This window comes from Lipotes vexillifer, unplaced genomic scaffold (assembly GCF_000442215.2).
Source record: "Lipotes vexillifer unplaced genomic scaffold, Lipotes_vexillifer_v1.1 scaffold815, whole genome shotgun sequence".
NCBI classification, from domain to species: domain Eukaryota; kingdom Metazoa; phylum Chordata; class Mammalia; order Artiodactyla; family Lipotidae; genus Lipotes; species Lipotes vexillifer.
This window is the reverse complement of record NW_006773723.1, coordinates 2,063,174-2,082,554: the sequence shown is the minus strand read 5'-3', so window position 1 is coordinate 2,082,554 and position 19,381 is coordinate 2,063,174. Positions and strand designations below refer to the sequence as shown.

The 19,381-nt window shown below is 33.9% G+C and overlaps 1 protein-coding gene across 2 annotated transcripts in view; it reads left to right on the top strand.

Moving 5' to 3' along the window:
• Positions 1 to 18,056, top strand: part of MYBL1 (MYB proto-oncogene like 1) — a 33,952-nt gene extending 15,896 nt beyond the window's left edge. Inside the window, exons 7-16 of one of the 2 annotated variants that reach the window (XM_007448481.1) lie at positions 1,206 to 1,280; positions 1,892 to 1,996; positions 5,152 to 5,382; positions 6,747 to 7,115; positions 9,306 to 9,448; positions 9,876 to 9,990; positions 13,245 to 13,361; positions 13,450 to 13,554; positions 13,996 to 14,175; positions 15,416 to 18,056. In XM_007448481.1, the coding sequence (XP_007448543.1) occupies positions 1,206 to 1,280; positions 1,892 to 1,996; positions 5,152 to 5,382; positions 6,747 to 7,115; positions 9,306 to 9,448; positions 9,876 to 9,990; positions 13,245 to 13,361; positions 13,450 to 13,554; positions 13,996 to 14,175; positions 15,416 to 15,541 (1,566 nt within the window). In that variant the 3' untranslated portion in view covers positions 15,542 to 18,056. The remainder of the gene's footprint in view (positions 1 to 1,205; positions 1,281 to 1,891; positions 1,997 to 5,151; positions 5,383 to 6,746; positions 7,116 to 9,305; positions 9,449 to 9,875; positions 9,991 to 13,244; positions 13,362 to 13,449; positions 13,555 to 13,995; positions 14,176 to 15,415) is intronic. The other variant, XM_007448482.1, reaches the window with a different exon arrangement.
• Positions 18,057 to 19,381: the final 1,325 nt, after the last annotated feature.

Genomic DNA, 19,381 nt, shown 5'->3' with positions numbered 1-19,381 from the left:
TTTTATGGTCTGTTTCTTTACATTTTTCTTTAGAGTCCGAGATTTCAGCAGCATAAACAAACATTCTGCTTCTATCTTAGAAAGGTTATCATTTAAATGTATTTTTTTAACTCATAGGAAGATAATTTTTTTAATTATTTGGGGCTAATGGAGTGTTTAACACTCAATCAAAACGTATTGGAAAGTAAGGATATTTCTTGTACTTTAAGAATTATTTACCTTACTTTTAATAATTCTTGACAGGTTTGTGTATTCATAGTTCAATTCATTTAAACTGCTAAAAAGATAATTCTAATTTTGACTTGAAAGAAGAAAATGGATTGGTTTGAAATCCTGTCACAGATTAAAATGAAAAGTTTCAGAAAGATAAGTTTCTAATTCATTGGAAGCTGAGCAATAACTGATACTAATGAAGTGTTGTGAAAATTAAGTTCCATGTTAGAAGTTATGTATAATGTTTCTGCATTATATAGTGATTTAGGTAGTCCATTATGGAAAATAGACAATTTTATATTTATTAGATTTTAAGGTTTTAAAAAACACTTCTCATATTTCTCCCTACCACTGCTCACTAAGTTTGCATGCAACTTCAGAAATTTTATCACAGATGCTTTAGAAAAGAAACAGAATAATTCTTAGTCTATTTTCAGAGTATTAAAAAGTACATGAGTGATTCTGATTGTTTTTCTGAGACAAGTAATAGGAGCAGCCTCTGTTTTCATATCTTTCTGTACAGAGATTGGCATGGGGTGGTGGTAGAAGTAGGAGTTAAGAATATTGAAGACTTGCTTTAGGCTCTAACTTGGAGAGTGCTTCATATGGACCAGCCCCTTCCTCTGAAGGATAGGAACACAATTACTTTGTCTTCTCCAGGAGGCAGAGCAATCCTTTAATAGCAGATTTTAAAAAATACTTGGTGGATATTCTAGATAATAGATAGACTGACTGGGTGATAAATCTAGCCCAGATAATTCTCATATTTCATTCAGGAGAAAATAGGTGTTTGCTAAGAGTTATGACTTTTAATCAGTAGGTCCTAAGATTAAAGATGTAGTTATTAAGGAACTATTATATGTATAAATATTCAAAGTTAACAGAGATAATGAGTTTTTCATGTTGATTTTCAATTTTTGTGCTTTGTCTCATATTTTTAAAAATTTCCAGAGCATTATATGTATGATATTCATGTTCTAATTACTTTTTAGATCCCGGGCTATCAGTATGTGTCACCTGGAGGCAATTGTGTAGAACATGTTCAGCCTTCTTCTGCCTTTATTCAGGTAACTTTCTATTTATAAAAAGCAAAAAACCGAAACAAACCCAAAGGAAACACTTTCAAACATTTTCAGATCTAATAGTGCCTGTTTCCTCATCTTTAAAATTAGGGCAAAAATAGTACTATCTGGTCTATTTACTTTGAGTATTATAACATTAAAGGAGAAAGTTTGTGTGTTTGAGAAATATAAACTGTACAAATGAAAAGTAGTTCACAACAACAGTAAGGTGGTTCTTTCATTCTTCCAACTTAGAGCATTCAGATTATGAATGGACATATTTTTGCTAAATTGGATAGAATATATTAAGATTCAGTAAATTAAAACAGACTCCACACATAAGTTTTTCAGTTGATACAGAGGATACAATGTAAGGTTTTTCATGCATTTAACTTTCCCAAATCCTTTCTGTTAAATTGAAAATATTTACCAGCATCTCTTTAGATACCAGAAGGATTGTGATACTGAGTATTTGGGATTTTAGTAGTATTAAGCTTTATTAGAGAAAATAGATTTTATGTTGCATAGAAGAAAATAAAAATTAGAACATTAATAATAATAATAAAGCAATTTTGTAAGTAGCCTGTTTTTTTTTTCTTTTATTTAACTTATTTTAGCAACCCTTTGTTGATGAAGACCCTGATAAGGAAAAAAAAATAAAGGAACTTGAGTTGCTTCTTATGTCAGCTGAGAATGAAGTTAGAAGAAAGCGAGTTCCATCAGTAAGAAATAAGCTTAAGTGTTTAGATTTTATTGTTAGAATCTTTTATATGCTTTATATGCTCTTATAGTTTTAATCAGGACTGACTTTCATATGCCAGCAAGTGGAAAAAGCATATTCAGTGTGACTTCAGATTTTAATATGGACTAAAAATAGTTTTTCTAATTTGCAACTTTGAAGTTGCCTGTTTTTGATATGCATCTCTTTGAACATATTTTACAGTGTTCTGTATTAAGATGCTTCTTGAGTCATAAATATCAAACAAACTTAAGGTATAACCTTCAATATGTATATCTGTGAAAATGTCGTGTGGTTCAGATTAGGCTTTGGTTTTACTTTGGACATTCCATGTGATAATGGCCTTAACAGAAAAAAAGAAAAAAGCTTAAAAAACAAGGAATTTAATAGATGTGTACAGATTTATGTGCTTCAGAATTATTTTTCTCTCTTTGAAAATGTTTTCCTGTTTACTATATTTAGGACACAAATTCAGTAAATTGGAAAAAGTTATAATGTTAAAAATATGGGAAAAGGAAACATTTAGATTTTATGCTCTCTAAAGAAAGTTTTCTATGGATGTTGGGTTTTGGTTATCAGGTATGAAAAGTATTGTCTTGAGATTTGGTTGATAAAAACAACTAGGAGTATTAAATCAGGATAAATGGTAATGATTCCAGCTAAGTTAAACAGGCTATGCTAGATGGATTAAAAGGAAAAAAAAGTTTATATTTAAATGACAATTTAAAAAGTTTAATACCCCGGGCCTTCTTACGTTTAGGAAAGTGTTTTTCTTGGTTTGGGGCTGAATGAGGGGACAATATATTTAGAGTGACTAATACAAAATTACTAAATAGAATAACCTGAGGACTTGAAATAGTATTATGAGGCAACTGGTGATATCTTTATACATTTCAGAGAGTATTAATAAAAATGACATTTGTTAACTGTAGTAGATGACATATACACCATGAGAAAAGTAATTTTTGTTTTGAAACTGCAAAAACCGTGGGCAAATAGGGAGACCTGAAGTGTACTTATTTTAAAGTTAATTTCAGTTTTATTAAGCTGCAAATAAATAATCATGGTTACAGAGTTCACATTTGTAGGTTATCATGTTTAAGCACATTTTAAATTTTTTGATAATAGGCTATCATTTTTACTATAACAGGAAAATATAATTAGCTAAAAGAATTGCCATTTGCATTAAAAAAGAAAGTTATTAAATTTTTTCATAGTTTCTGTCTAAAATCCACTCTCATAAAGATCTGGTTGAATAGGGAGATTGGAGGTTCTAGAGGGAAATTGCTGCACCCAGTATAATAGACTCCATATGCATATAAAGTATTTATTCTAGACAATTATGTGACAATAATGATTGCCACTTTACTGAGTATTCATTACGTTCCACTGTTGTAGATGTGTTATATGTATTCCTGGTGATCCTTATATTAACTCTGCAAATTAGGTGGTTGGTTGCTAGGGATTCAGAATCGGCCCAGTGGGCCTAGTAAACCTCCCGCCTTGAATCTTTTTCCTGCCCACAAACTTAGTTGAAATGTATATGGTTTGGAAGTTATCTCCAGAAAGTGATTGTAAACTTGGAAGGTGGCTGTGCTAGTGAAATAAGATTGCTTTAATTTCTTTTATTTATAGGAATCTTTAAAACAGGTGGAACCTGTTTTGCAACAATGTTGAAAATTTGTTTTTTCACCTTACTTAACTCGAAACTTAACATTTTGCTGTTGTGAATATCTAGCATATTCTAGTAAATTTTTATTTAATAGTCATAGGTACTGTTTATGGAGTGCTTCCTATGGACTGAGCAGTGTGCTCTCTAAAATATGGTAACTGTTAGACACATTTAATTCAAAATTTAAAAATTCAGCTCCTCAGTTGCACTAGCCACTTTGTTGCTCATGTGGCTGGCGCCCATATTGAGCAGTTTCAGGGGCAGAACATTTTCATTACCTCACAGGTTCTGTTGGACAGTGCTATACACTTTACATCCTGTTTCCTTCTGTTTTTTTCCCTAGTTTTTTTGAAATATAATTCACATATAGCACCATATAAGTTTAAAGTGTGCAGCATAATGATTTTACTTACATATTGTGAAATGATTACCACAATAAGTTTAGTGAACATCCATTGTCTCATATAGGTACCAAAAAAAAAAAGAAAATGGGAAAAAAAGTTTTTTTCCTTGTAATGAGAACTCTTAGGATCTACTACTCTTAACAGTTCTCAAATTACATAATGTTTCTTGACCATGGCTCTTCAAGGTCTCTCTTCTTGTTTTTCATTATGAGACACTAGGAAACTAGGCTCAAAAGATAAGTAAATTGGCCAGTGTACATCTCTAGAGAGATAAAGAAAAATGACACAGTCCCTGAATTCAAAGGACAGTGGGGACACAGATAAGAAACAGCATCCAGTGTGATATAATAAGTAACACAGTTTTATGGGAGTTCATAGAAGATTGAGATTTAGGTAGTCAGAAGGGTTCCTGGAAGAAATCCTATTTGAGCTCAGTCTTGAAAGACAGGCAGTGATTATATATTAGCAAAAAGATGAACTAGGACATTATTATAAACAGAAACAGGTAGAAGTGTATAATCAGATGGGGTACTTTCCAATATTTGAACTGTATCTTAAGTGAGGAATAGGAATTTTCCCTGGTCAGTGGGTTGAGCATTCCAGATGAAGGGAGCAGCAGTGTGTGCAAAGGCTGCTCTCTTTATCCAGGGTGAAAGACCAAAACTTATCAGGGAATTGCAAGTACTGTACTATAGTTGGGTGTTCACTATTCCCTGGGAGCGGGGGCTTGAGTTGGGAGATGAAGTTAGAAAGGTAGAGAAAAGACAGATTCTAGGAGTTTGGACCTTATGTTGTAGTATATATGGTACATTACTAGTTTTATCTCACCATGACTTTATAGATTTAAGAAAAATTTAGTTAGAAAAAAGAAATATAGTCAAGATGAGGTTTAATTTTAAAAGTTTTTATATCAGTTTTGAGGAAAGATGGTATGTTTGCTACTATATTTTTAGCTGAAATGTTGTGAAGTATGTTGGTCTAGAAAAAATTTTTACTTAAAATCCAAATTTTTGTTTAGATTGGGAATGACAAATAATGTTCAAATTTCTTTTGTACTTTTAGCAACCTGGAAGCTTTTCTAGCTGGTCTGGTAGTTTCCTCATGGATGATAGCATGTCTAATACTCTAAGCCTCGAGGAGCACACTGGTGAGTTTTACAGTCTGGATGAAAATCAGGCTGTGTCTGCTCAGCAGAACTCACCCACAAAGTTCCTGGCCGTGGAGGCAAACGCTGTGCTGTCCTCTCTACAGACCATCCCAGAATTTGCAGAGACTCTAGAACTTATTGAATCTGTAAGTTTGAAATTGTGAGATTATCAAAAGCTCAGTTTTAGTTATGTGGTTACATGTTCAGAAACTCAGTTTAATGGACACTGACCAGTTTTATGTTACACATTACCTTGTCATGCTTAATTTTGTTCTGATATTTTGCAGTGGTTTCTGGCAAAAAAAAAAAGTATATATATTTATGTATTTATTATACAAGTTGTATATTAGAGATAGTTAGAAAGTAGAACACTGTAGGAAGAAAATTAAAACCCCCATAAACCCAGAGTTAATAATTTGAGGTATTTCCTTGCAGGCTGTGTTATAGACATGTAAAACACACATATATGTATATATTTTTAAACCCAAATATACACTAATGTATTATGTTTGTGAATTTTTTTCCCACATTATATCATGAGCATGTCCCTGTTTTCTTAACTCATTTTTTTGTAAACATCCTTTTTTTTTTTAAAATTTTATTTATTTATTTTTGGCTGTGTTGGGTCTTCGTTTCTGTGCGAGGGCTTTCTCTAGTTGCGGCGAGTGGGGGCCACTCTTCATCGCGGTGCACAAGCCTCTCACTGTCGTGGCCTCTCTTTGTTGCGGAGCACAAGCTCCAGACGCGCAGGCTCAGTAGTTGTGGCTCACGGGCCTAGTTGCTCCGTGGCATGTGGGATCCTCCCAGACCAGGGCTCGAACCTGTGTCCCCTGCAATGGCAGGCAGATTCTCAACCGCTGCGCCACCAGGGAAGCCCTCTTAACTCATTTTTAAACTTGAGTTTTAATGGCTTCATGGTATTCTGTCATATGAATGTAGCAAAATTTATTTATCCAACATACTATTATTTACTTATTTACACCATTTATGTGGTGTCCAGTTTTTCAGTATTACAAATTAAAGAACGTACATAAAGCTTTGTGCAAAATCATGATTATGTCCTTAGGTTAAATTGAATTTTTGGATCACGGTGTATGACCACTTTGAAGATATTCCATACATATTACCAAATGATTATGTAGATGTGGAATAGAGTGTAAAGTTTTCTGATGTGGAATAGAATGTGAAGTTTTATGACGAACTGTACTCTCTTATAAAAGTAACTTAAAATAATTTGTTATTTTCATTTAAAGTACTTTGACAGTAAGCTTCAGCTACTTAGAATTAGATGAAATATTACTTTGGAATGTTCCAACTGGAGTTGTCGTAAAAGCATAATCTGTTCCTCTCGAATGGGCTTGCTTATAAAAAAGATGAACCAAGGAAAGCCTATTTCTACTGATAAAAATGAGTAGTTAATTAACTCTGGAAATCATCATCCTATGTTCAAGACTAGATTTAACCAGGTTATAATATTAATAACTTTAGTTAAGAATTTAATTTATTGCAGGATCCTGTAGCATGGAGTGATGTTACTAGCTTTGATCTTTCTGATGCTGCTGCTTCTCCTGTCAAGTCCACACCAGTTAAACTAATGCGAATTCAACACAACGAAGGAGCCATGGAATGTCAATTTAACGTCAGTCTTGTACTTGAAGGGAAAAAAAACAGTTGTAACAGTGCAGACAGTGAGGCTGTTCCTTTAACATCCCCAAGGGTGGCTAAGTTTAGCACTCCACCAACCATCCTCAGAAAGAAGAGAAGAATGCGAGTGGGTCAGTCCCCAGGCAGCGACCCTGGTGATGGCTCATTCAATGATGGTGGTAATACGGCACTAAAACACACACCGGTGAAAACACTACCATTTTCTCCTTCACAGGTAGTAGTGTCGTTTTTATTTATGTTTCCAAATGTTGACGAGTTGGATTAAATTAGATCTTTAACATCCATACTAACAGTTCCTTGCTTTGATAACACATAAAAATGGATAATGTATTTAAATGTATACAGGAGAGTGCTGAGCTATGATAAATCAGAAAAGTATCTCAAGAAGTGTAGTAGTTGCATTTTATCTTACAATTTTTAGAGCGGAAAGGGATGTTTTGGATATGTAGTTCTACATCTTTATAGAACTCATCAGGAAATAGGCCCAGAAAGATAAAGTGATTTGCCCAAACTTATCTAATGGCAGAGCTGAGACTGGGAGCCAGTTTCCTGACTGACTGTTCAAGAGATATCAGGTATATATTCATAGACAACTGCTCCCTATAAGAATTTCATGTGTCAGTAGGTTGTTTAGGGATGTCAGGAACTATCTGCTTTCTCCTGTAGTTATATACCTGGGGAGCAGATATTTATATCAAGGCAAATTGTACCTTTTATTTTATAATACTATCTTTCTTAATGAACACCATGTTCCAGGCTGTGTGCTAAACATTTTTCTTATAGTATCTTAGTTAATGCTCTTTAAGAAAACCTTAGAGGTAGGTAAATGAAATTCAGAAGTTAGGCAATTTGTCCAAGGTCAGTTATTAAGAAAGAGGTGAAGCTGGTGTTTGCTTAAAGTGTCTTGACAGGTTAAAAAGTCCTATAGGAGAAGAAGGAAGTTTAATGGCCAAATAAACTTGGAGGATGTTGGGATATTATTGGAGGTATATTTTTGATGCTGGGAAGATGAGGATCTGGTAGTAAGTACACAGCCACTGTTTTCTCTGAAAATGGCACCCCCTCTGCTTCAGGGGATGCTATTTACATAGGCTACAATGCAGGTAGTGTGTCCACCCCCCACCCCAAGAGTTACAGAGTATCCTGAGGAAGGTGAACCAGGCTTGAGCAGACTGGCAATTTTCTATTTTTGGAGTTTTGCATACCTGCAATTTTCATTGAACAGTAAATTGTAAGGTGGAAAATGGCTGAGAAGGTGAGGCATGATTATAAAGATTGTATATCCCATAGCAAAGAACTTGGATTTTATCCTATGATTTATGGGCATCAGAAGTGATAGAGCTATTATAGAATTCATTCCAGTTATAAGCAACCTTAAAGCGATTTCCTTTTTTTTTCTTAATTTATTTTTTATTTTTATTATTATTTTTGGCTGCGTCAGGTCTTAGTTGCAGCATGCGGGATCTTCACTGAGGCATGCGGGATCTTCTTTCCTTGCAGCGTGCGGGCTTCTCTCTAGTTGTGGCGTGCAGGTTTTCTCTCTCTAGTTGTGATGTGCGGGCTCCAGAGCACTTGGGCTCTGTAGTTTGTGGCATGCGGGCTCTCTAGTTGAGGCGCGTGAGCTCAGTAGTTTTGGTGCCTGCGGCATGTGGGAACCTAGTTCCCCGACCAGGGATTGAACCTGTGTCCCCTGCATTGGAAGGCAGATTCTTTACCACTGGACCACCAGGAAAGTCCCTGGCAATTTCCACTTTTTCTTACCATTGCTTCTACTCTGTTGGCTACAGAAATAAAGTAGTATTTCACAATTGTATGTAAGTTAAGATCCAATGAGTAATTTGTGTCATTTGGAAAACAGGCTCTATGATACCGATTTTGGCTGCTCAAAGGTTCTGAGCTTTGTTCTAAATAGGCAAATTTGCCAGACAGCTGTACTTCTTCTTAGCAAAGCACTGTTATTATATTCTGAGTTCTAAATATTCTTATAGAAAGGAACACTTAAGATCATTTATTAATAAAATCATAAAACATTGTTTTCAGTTACACTGTTGTACAAAGCTTACATTTAACACAGCAGCTATTTATGGTTTCTATAGATTCCTATTTGATAAGATGCAGTGTTTGGAAATTTTTTTATTGTGTTTTGTTACTTTTGAATATTTGTTAAGCGGCTATTTTTTGAATACCTGTTACGTCTTAAACACTGTTCCGGGGAGGCAGTGATGAACAAAACAAAAATGCCTGCCCTCTTGGAGCTTAATTTTTATGGAGTGGAATGTAAATGTATTATTGATAATCCTTTCCTAAAAGGAATGGAGAAATAATTTGAAAATCTTACCAGTTTGATATTTGTGTAGGATTTTGACATTTTAGAAATTGTCTTTGAACTCTCTTCCTTTTTCAGTTTTTCAACACGTGTCCTGGAAATGAACAAATTAATATAGAAAATCCTTCATTCACATCAACCCCTATTTGTGGGCAGAAAGTTCTCATTACAACTCCTCTTCATAAGGAAACAACCCCCAAAGATCAAAAGGAAAATGTAGGGTAAGTACATATTAAATAATTATGTTAGAGAAAATGGGAAGCACAATTTCAAGAGCAGATTGGCTTTTTGTCCATTTATACATATATCATCATCCCTGTCCATATGGGATTTAGAATTTAAAAAAAATCATAACCTTATGTTTTATCCCTAGGAGACTGAAAATCAGCTAAATGTAGTATAAAACTTTGATCTTGAGCAAACAACATTTTTAGTACTTATTTCTACATTAGTCTTTTTTCTATTTTAAGATGATTGATTGGAATAAGAATAGTTTAGGCAGGCACACTTTAAAAGTTTTGGAATGTTTAAATAAAGCATGTGTATATACAAGAAAATTTAGTGTGTGCTTTTATTGTGGCTTTGCCTTCCTTAACTCATATGAAATCAAATTTTGACTGTAATACAAATATCTAAATGATTGGATAGGTTTAGAACACCTACTATTAGAAGATCTATATTGGGTACCACACCAAGAACTCCCACTCCTTTTAAGAATGCGCTTGCTGCTCAGGAGAAAAAATATGGACCTCTTAAAACTGTGGTATGTATACTCCTTTTATTTTTAAGAATTTTCCTAATTTTAATAAGACACAAATTTTGATTTTTATCCTTGATTTTTAACATTTTTAAAAAGATGTTCAATGAACTGGATTAAAAAAATGTTATCTCGATTTATAAGTTTGAATTTGTGTTAATCTTTTTCCTTGTAAGTAAACCTTTGCTTGGCTTCTTTTGAATTCAGACTTTCTTTATATCATCTAGAGAAGGCAAGTCAAGTTTCAGGAGAACTCATTGCTTAATACTAAAACCCACCTTTTAATAGTTTCAGTAGCAGTTACCTACAGTAGAATAAAATAATTTTAATATTTTGATATACGTAAGTACTTTCCTAATAATATTTATGAAACTGATTGATCATGATACCTCTTTAAGGCTCAGTTTCCTCTTCTATTCAGTGGATATCATAAAACACCCCAGCAGGTTACTTGTGAAGATAGATAATAGAAATAAAGAGGCTGGTACTAAGTTTCAAGTAGTATGTGCTTAGTTGCTGCTATTATTATTTTAATAATAGTGGTAACAAGAGTAGTACATGAACGGAGGTGGGAATTGTTACCTGTGTTAGCACACGGTTAATTTTGAAGTACCTTAGCACTTTGATACCTTAGCACTTTGATTCTAGGCAGATAAAGATTTCTGACAAATTAGGTACATTAGAAATAAAATATGATTTTTAAAATACTGGTCACTTCTAGGGTACTTTAGTTATCTTCTATTTTTAGTCACATTTTGAGTAAATCAATTAATAAATTCTAGTTTACTTGATTTAATCAATTTTCTACCAAAGAGCATGTCTCACACTCAAATCTACTAGTCTTTTCCTTTTTTTTGAAATACTGTTTTAGAGGGTACATAGTAGGATTGATCAAGTCTTTTTGTCACTTAATTCCATATGCTACTATGAACAATTATATTCTCTTTAGAGTTCTCTAAACTTTTTAGTTTTTATGAATATATACATAATAAAAGTGGGATCACACTATGTACTCTTTTGTAACCTTTTTAAATTTAATAAATTGTATATAGTTATCCCATAATTTTTAATGTTTTTGTATTAGTCCATTGTATGGAATTACCTAATTGATTTAATTAATCTGTTTCAGCATTTTGTTATTCATTTAAAAAATTTATCATTAATTTGATAAATATTGATTGAGTGCCTAATATGTGCCAGGCACTGGGCTAGGCTTTTGGGGATGTAATGTTAAACATGTCAGGTATGCTTCCTGCCTTCAGAAGGGTGTGTAGCCTAATTGGGAATTCGACAAATAAGCAATAATTTGAAGACAGTTGAAAAATTCTGACAGTGCCTCAGGGTCATTCGGTCAACATATACGTTGAGTAAAAATTATCATTTTAATAATAGTGCATAAGAAATTAGGTTTCAGGTATCTAAGTCCCTGTCAGTTTGTTCATGTTTCGGAAGAATTTATCCATTGCCAAAACAGGTCATTTTCATCAGCAATTTAAGATAAAAAGAAAGTATTGATTTTGTAATTAAAATTTCTAAAGTATCTGTAGGCTCATTTGTAGTGAGCTGACTTTTCACTCCTTCTGCTCCTCCTCCTCCAGTTATTTACTGAGCACCTACTGTGTGCTAACCACTGAACTTTCTTGTGTATCTTACAGTGGGTCAAAGGCACTTCTTAGAGGTTGGCTTTCTAGGACACTTGTATTCTTTCTTTTTTTATTTTTAAACTGAAGTATAGTTGATTTACAGTGTTATGTTGATTTCTGCTATACAGCTAAGTGATTCAGTTACACACACACACACACACACATATACTTTCTTTTTCATATTCTTTTCCATTATGGTTTATCACAGGATGTTGAATACAGTTCCCTATGCTATACCGTAGGACCTTGTTATTTATCCATTCTATATATGATAGTTTGCATCTCCTAGCCCCAAACTCCTAATCCTTCCCTCCCCCATCCCTCTTCCCCCTTGGCAACCACAAATCTGTTTTCTATGTCTATGAGTCTGCTGCTGATTCATAGATAAGTTCATTTGTGTCTATTTTAGATTCCACATATAAGTAATATCATGTGGTATTTGTCTTTGTCTGACTTACTTTACTTAGTATGATAATCTCTAAGTCCATCCATGTTGCTGCAAATGGTATTATTTCCTTCCTTTTTATGGCTTGAGTATTATTCCCTTGTACATATGCACCACATCTTAGGACACTTGTATTCTTACAGGGGAAAAATAGATTCCAAGTTTCTTTTTAAGAACACCTTATCTATATTCTTTGTGAAATGTAATCCTTAAAACAAGACCTCTTAGAGCAACACACAGAAATACATAATTCCTGCATGTCTCAGGCTGTAGATGAGAGCACTTCAAAAAAATTCTGTTTCCATTTTTAAAGATTTTGTAAGTGCTGTGAAATCTCATTTATATATGAATGCTATTCTCCCTAACTTTGTTGACTGGGAACATAAGTTGCTGGTCATTAACATGCTGCCAGTTTGTTCTTTTGTTTAGTGGCGCTTTGATTACCTTTTTTTTTTTTTTTAAACAGATAGATGAATAATCTTTTGAGACTATTTCATCATTCAGCCCACATTCACATTTTTTTTGTATCCTGCCTTCCCACACTCCAGTACACATATAGACACACACAGACACACATGCACATGCACACACTTCTTGAACACTGTGTCTCAGCTCTAAGCTTAAGGCTAGGTGTGCAGAGATGTATACACAGATGAAAAAGATGTGATCACTGCTCTCAAATAGCTCCCATATTTAGTAGTAAGAGAAACATGTAAACTAGCAATTACACACTGCAATAAGTACAATAAAAATAGAAGAAGGAGAGCTACTGTAGTCCCAATTCGTTCTATGTTTCCTATTTTTATATAAAAATACTTGGGGGAATAATCGCTTTTCTGTTTAATTTTGAGGATCCTGATTGAAGCAGGAGCTGTAATAGGTTCCCCAAAAGGAAGACTTTTGTTTAGTGCCCTAGCGTGAAGAAAGTGGCACACTTCATTCAGTGCTTGCAATGTGCAGTATTATTTTTGCCAATAATATTTTGCAGTATTATTTTTGCCATAGCTATTTGAGAGCAGTGATCACATCTTTTTCATCTGTGTATGTATCTCTAGGGACTGGGAGAAAATTATGCCAATAATGAAAAAGTATAAAAGATGGGTTTCTATATATGGGGAGAAAAAGGAATTGCTATAAAAGGCTTTTTAAAAACCCTTTTAAAAATAATTTAGTCACAGCCACTTGCCTTCTTGGAAGAAGATATTCGGGAAGTTTTAAAAGAAGAAACTGGAACAGACATATTCCTCAAAGAGGAAGATGAACCAGCTTACAAAAGCTGCAAACAAGAGGTGATCTTTTAGTATTGTTGTTAATAAAAGTCTTCCCATGTTCAAGTGACTTGACCATAATGTTCCTGTTGTAAATTATCCATTCTAGCATACTGCTTCTGTAAAGAAGGTCAGAAAATCACTAGTCTTAGATAATTGGGAGAAAGAAGAACCAGCCACTCAACTAGTAACTGAAGATCTTTCAGGCATGCAGGTTTGTAAAGAATTTTTCTTATATTAAGATGGTTGCTTTATGTCCTAGTGGTTCTTGTGTTTTACTCATTGTGTGGCTAATTCATTAGAGCTTCTTAGGCGGTTTCCTTTAGTAGTATTCTGCCTAATTCAGAGAGAAACAATTAACTGTAGAGAATATTTTATTTACTTCCTTGCTTTTTATATTTGTTTGGTTTTGAGAGGAGTTAGCTCCCTTATATATGATGTCAAAAAATGGTAGTTCTCAAAGGTTTAAATTTCAATATCTTTGGTTCGTTTCTTAAATATTTAATTTTACTGCATTACTAGAAATTTCATCGGAACCAGAAGCTTTCTTGGAGGGAAATGAACAGGGCTTCCACTACCACTTACTCAGTAGTCCCTCTATTTGTCTCCATTTTTGAATTAGTTATTTTATTTTCCTCTTTCTTTTTTCTCTTAGTCAGAAAATATATTTACAACATCTTTATTAATGATACCATTATTGGAAATACATGACAATAGGTGCAACTTGACTCCTGAAAAACAAGATATAAATTCAACCAACAAAACATATACACTTAATAAAAAGAAACCAAACCCTAACACTTCCAAAGTTGTCACATTGGAAAAGAATCTTCAGGTATGAATTTATAAATTCTTTCAGTGATTTTTGTTGTTGTTCATTCAATTATTACTTTGGACCTGCTGATCAGAAATTATACTTTTTCTTTTAAATTCAAAATTGACTATAATAGTAACTAGACATTCACCATTGTTTTGTCACTCAAACTAGATTTGGGTTTTTGAGAGACTGGCTCATCAGGGCACATATAAACTAAACAATTGGAATGGTAGCCAGAGACTCTTTTGGTGATTTCTTAAGCACTGTTTCATTTGTAAACTAAAAATATCTAAATCTACTTCTGGCACCTCTTCTGTAATAAATAATTGTAGCCCTAATTGCTACTTTTAAAGGGTAAGTGGTTGGAAGCAGTTTCAAACTTGATTTTGTTGGTATCGATATAATGGTTTCCAGTGAACTTTCTGGCTCAAAGTTGTAAAACAGAATCCTTTTTTCTGATGCTATGCAGCCATTACGTAACTGCAAATGAAGGCTGGAGAAATTTTTACTTTGTTATCTTAAGAATTCAACCAAGAGAATTTGAGAGGTCACTGAGGAGGAGGTTTTCTTCTTTACACTGCAGTGACTGCAGAGCTAGCCTTCCTGACATTCAAGCATTCCTTGAAAACATCTTTGGCAATCAGATGTGGCCACCTCCTCTCTTTCTTGAGCCACTGCTCTTCATAGAGCCATGTAACACATTCTCTGAATCCCCATTTACCAGTGTTTAACACAGAACTTTTCAGGAAATTTTATTACATAGCAGGTCATACCTATAGAGTAGTAACCTTTCCTCTATAATAAGGGAAGAAAACAAATGAAACAAACGTAAACTTGACTTTGTGTTATGATATATTTCCTAATTTGCAAGACGTAAAGCATTCTTCGTTCATTTTTTGACATTGCATTCTGTCTTTAAATCTTTTGCAAAACTTTGAAGCAGTAAAGACTGACATTTCTTTCCATGTTTAGACTGATTTGATTTGAGGGGCAGTTGTGGGAACAGAAATTTTAAGCTGCCTCCACAGTCCTATAGATAGCTAAAAAATTGACTTAAAAAAATTGATCATAAATATTTTAGTATGTATTTTTGAAACATCATTATTTAAAAAGAATCACAATGCTGTTATCAAAAACGTTTTTTACGATAATTACTTATTAAATATCCAATTAATTGATTTTTTAAAAGTCTAATTGTGAAGTAGAATGGATAGTTATCTTAGTAATTTTCACATCACTATTAATATTTCCTTCCTAGTCTTGTGAATGGGAAACAGTGGTTTATGGGAAGACGGAAGACCAACTTATCATGACGGAACAAGCAAGAAGATATTTGAGCACTTATACAGCTACAGGCAGTACCTCAAGAGCTCTCATACTGTGATTGTTATTAAAACGGATGAAATGCCCCACTCTCTTATTAGATTCTATACCAAGTTCGGCTGCAATGAAATTGTTTTGTTGATTAACTGTTTTTAAAATTTTAATACAGCCCTAAAACGGTTTGCATCCTTTTTCATATTGGGCAAGCAGAAAGCTAGGCACTTAAGTAAGGGGTAGGCAATTTCATAGTTTATTTTTTAAGATGTAAGATTTTAAAAAATTGTTTTTAAAGAACAAGATGGGGAAATCATATTAGAATATTCCTGGATATTCTAAAAGTAAATTCTCACATATTTTCTTCAGAAGATATATGTTGCTACTCTCCTGATGCTGCGGTTTTGTTATAGATAGGTTTTATGAGTATGTATGATTTCTGAAACTAGTCTCTGTATAGAAAGCATTCATGGTTTTATGAAGTACTTTTGCCTATCTGCTGATTTACTTAGGCCTTAGGCTACCATTTACAAAGAAACACAGTGGAAAGGAATTTAAAAGAAAGAAAGTTGCACTACTAATTTTTGGTATTTTTCAAAAAACAGTAAAATTAACTACAGTGTTAAATGTATTTATTTGAGCATAGTACTAAAAACAAAAGGCATTGCAAAAAGGTTTTTTACTTATTAGTAAAGAGTCAGTATTTTCTTCATAAATCTCAGAAGAGCTGAGAGTTTTGTTGAATGTATTGTACAGTAAGTATGTAGGAGCAGGAAAACTTTGTAAATTGGAAAGAAGTCTGTTTTTATAATTTATTTTCATTTTTAAAGCTTAAATGTAGATATTTATACCTATACAGGGTATCTAGAAGCCAATGTTGTTTCCTGTTATTACAAGCTAACATATTAAAACAATTTTGACTTTTAAGTATGAAACAATAGTAAGTTATAGCTGCAAAGAATACAATATCTATACTGTATGTCACATCTACCTAAATATTGCACTATGTCCTTTAAATCATGTTGGTTATATAAAGTAGTTCTAAAAATGTACTAAGTAATAATTTAATATTTTCTTTTTAAATTATATGGGGGGTCATATAATTTAATCTGGTGATTTGTATATGTGTTTGAAATTTTTGCATTTTGTTTAAAAAATAATATGGTACTTTGGTCCCTAAAAACAGTCTGCACTTAGACTTTTATTATATTTACTCAATGTTTCAGAAGTAGAGAACATTATCTTTTATTTATAAAAATATATGTCCTTTTATAAATGTTTTGTGTTTCTCTATAGGTTACAACAGTTGCTTCAGTTGCCTGTTTTAGGTGTTTGCACTTACTTTATTTCTTCTTGAAAGAATGTCTTTATTTGCTTTTGTGTAGAGATTTTATGTAATTTTTTTTGAGACATATAATGGTGTGCTGTCAACTTAAACACTGACAGGTAAATAGAATTGTACACTGTAGTTTTAATTATTTGTAATTGACACACTCTCTCCCTCTCCACTCCTGAAGTATGCTGCTATAGAAGATAGCAGAATCGGCTTGCTGCTATGAGAGAAGGAAAGAGCGACCACCACTTGCACTGTGTGAAAAGATAAAAAGCAAATGATGGCAAGTTCTCAAGTTAACTTAATGGAATCAACCATCACCAGGCAAATTCTTGCAAATATTAAAATGCTATGCCTTAAAACAAAAACAGCTTAAGATTCTCTGATGTTTTTATGTTGATAGAAATGGAAATACGATTTAATGCCTAGCTTTTGAACGGTAGACCTAAAAGGGTTTTAAGCTATTTAAATCTGCTTGCTCATTTTTGCATATTATATGTAGTGAGAAGTGAAGAAAATGTGTGGTACTAAGATTATGCCTTGTTGATACAAATAGATGAACCAATTTGAATCTTCTTAGCATGTTTGTTAAGTATGTTGATTGCTTCCTAATTAGTGAACTTCTCACAGAAACTTCACTTTGTAAAACCAGTGATTGTAGCAAAATCATACTGGATCATTTCAATTTCAGTTATCTTGAATAGCATATAATGGTTCCTTTTTTTTTTTTTTAATGTAGCCCTTAGCTGGTTTGGATGAACATAGTCTCCAATTACCAAAGTATAATATCTTGGAAGAGCTATATTTTTTTAAAGCATAATTTTTCTTGAGCATTAAATTATCCCACATGTAATATATTGCAAATCAGCTTGGGCTTTTTGGACAGAGTACATATTTGGGTTGGTATTGGTTGAATCCTTTAGTTAACTGCTTTGTTGCTTTTTGCAAGAAGATTTCTTAATCTTAAACATGTCAGGCATCTTAAATCACCTTTTATACTGTTGTGTTCCTTTGAATTTCTTTCAGTATGTTATAAAAATGCCAGACATACATGTAGCAGCCATACTTGCATGGAAACTGACTACACATATATAATACCACATTTTGTTATAAGGTTTTCACATTAATACAGCAATTACCCTGACTAAATTGAGCTTTTTGATGTATGGGAAAACTTTCCATTGTAAGAGAATCTTGCATACAATGTTGACTGTTAACATCCAAAATAAAACATCTGTGTACAAGCTGACATGGCATTGCTCATTTCACTTTGGTTTTGTATTTTATGGTATTGATCGAACCTTTAAGGACTTAACCCATCATTCTGTTCTTAGACCATTTTTCTCCTTTAGAGCTCCCTTTACAGGTGATTTTATCTGTTAACACAGCTTGACGTCTTTACTCAAGAAATGGAAATACTTGAGCCTCATTTAGAGCCATATTTTCAACTGCCCTTTTTTTTTTTTTTTTTTTTTCCCAGTACGCGGGCCTCTCACTGTTGTGGCCTCTCCCGTTGCGGAGCACAGGCTCCCGACGCGCAGGCTCTGTGGCCATGGCTCACGGGCCCAGCCTCTCCACGGCATGTGGGAACTTCCCAGACCGGGGCACGAACCCGTGTCCCCTGCATCGGCAGGCGGACTCTCAACCACTGCACCACCAGGGAAGCCCTCAACTGCCTTTAGATACTAAACTCTTTCCATATGGTTCTTCTGTCGGTACCGTAAATGTAGTATGTTCTCTTTTTCCCAACTTGGACCTGCCCCTTCTTTGTTCTGTCTGTTAGTGGTGTTATTTTCCCTTTGATCACCCACTGTGAAATCTCGTGCTTCTCCCTCACCCTGCACGTTGAAATCTGTTGTAAAATCTCAGCCCACATAAAGGCACAGCTCTAATTCCATTCCTTCATCTTTTATTTAGATGATTGCACTAATCACTCCGATCTCCATTCTACAGAAATATGAAGAAATTGTTCTGTGACATCAGGGTGTCACCTGGGCAAAGCCAACTGGTCACTCAGTCAGGTTTGTGCAGTATTATATCACCTCGGTGAATTTGTCACCATCTAGATTTTACTTTTAGCCTTAGAAATCTGATGGATTAACGCACCAAAAGTGAGTTTACCTCTCACTAGAATGCCTATATCAAGTGTGTGAGACTGACGCATGAAACCAGAATGCTAATTTATTAATTTACAGTGTGAAATACAACTGCTGAGAGGAAATACAACTGCTTGTATGTGAGTGTAAAGAAACATAAAAGACACACAGATTTGCTCACATCTCTCCTATTCAAAGATCTTCCATAATTGTCTGTTGCCTAAATAATAAGACTTCTTCACTTCCTAATCTGGACCTGGCGACTTGGATCTTTCAGGAACATATACGTGCATGCTTCTATCTCCGTGCCTCTCCTCATGGCTGCTTTTCTTTGTCTCCCTACCTGTTAGAATCCTACTCAGCCTTCAAGGCACAGGTCTGTGAATCATTTCCTGATTATCCTGGTGCCTCCATAAAACTTTCCCACTAGACTTCATGTTTTGAAGAGTAGGGATTGCTATTTACAGCTCCTGTGTCT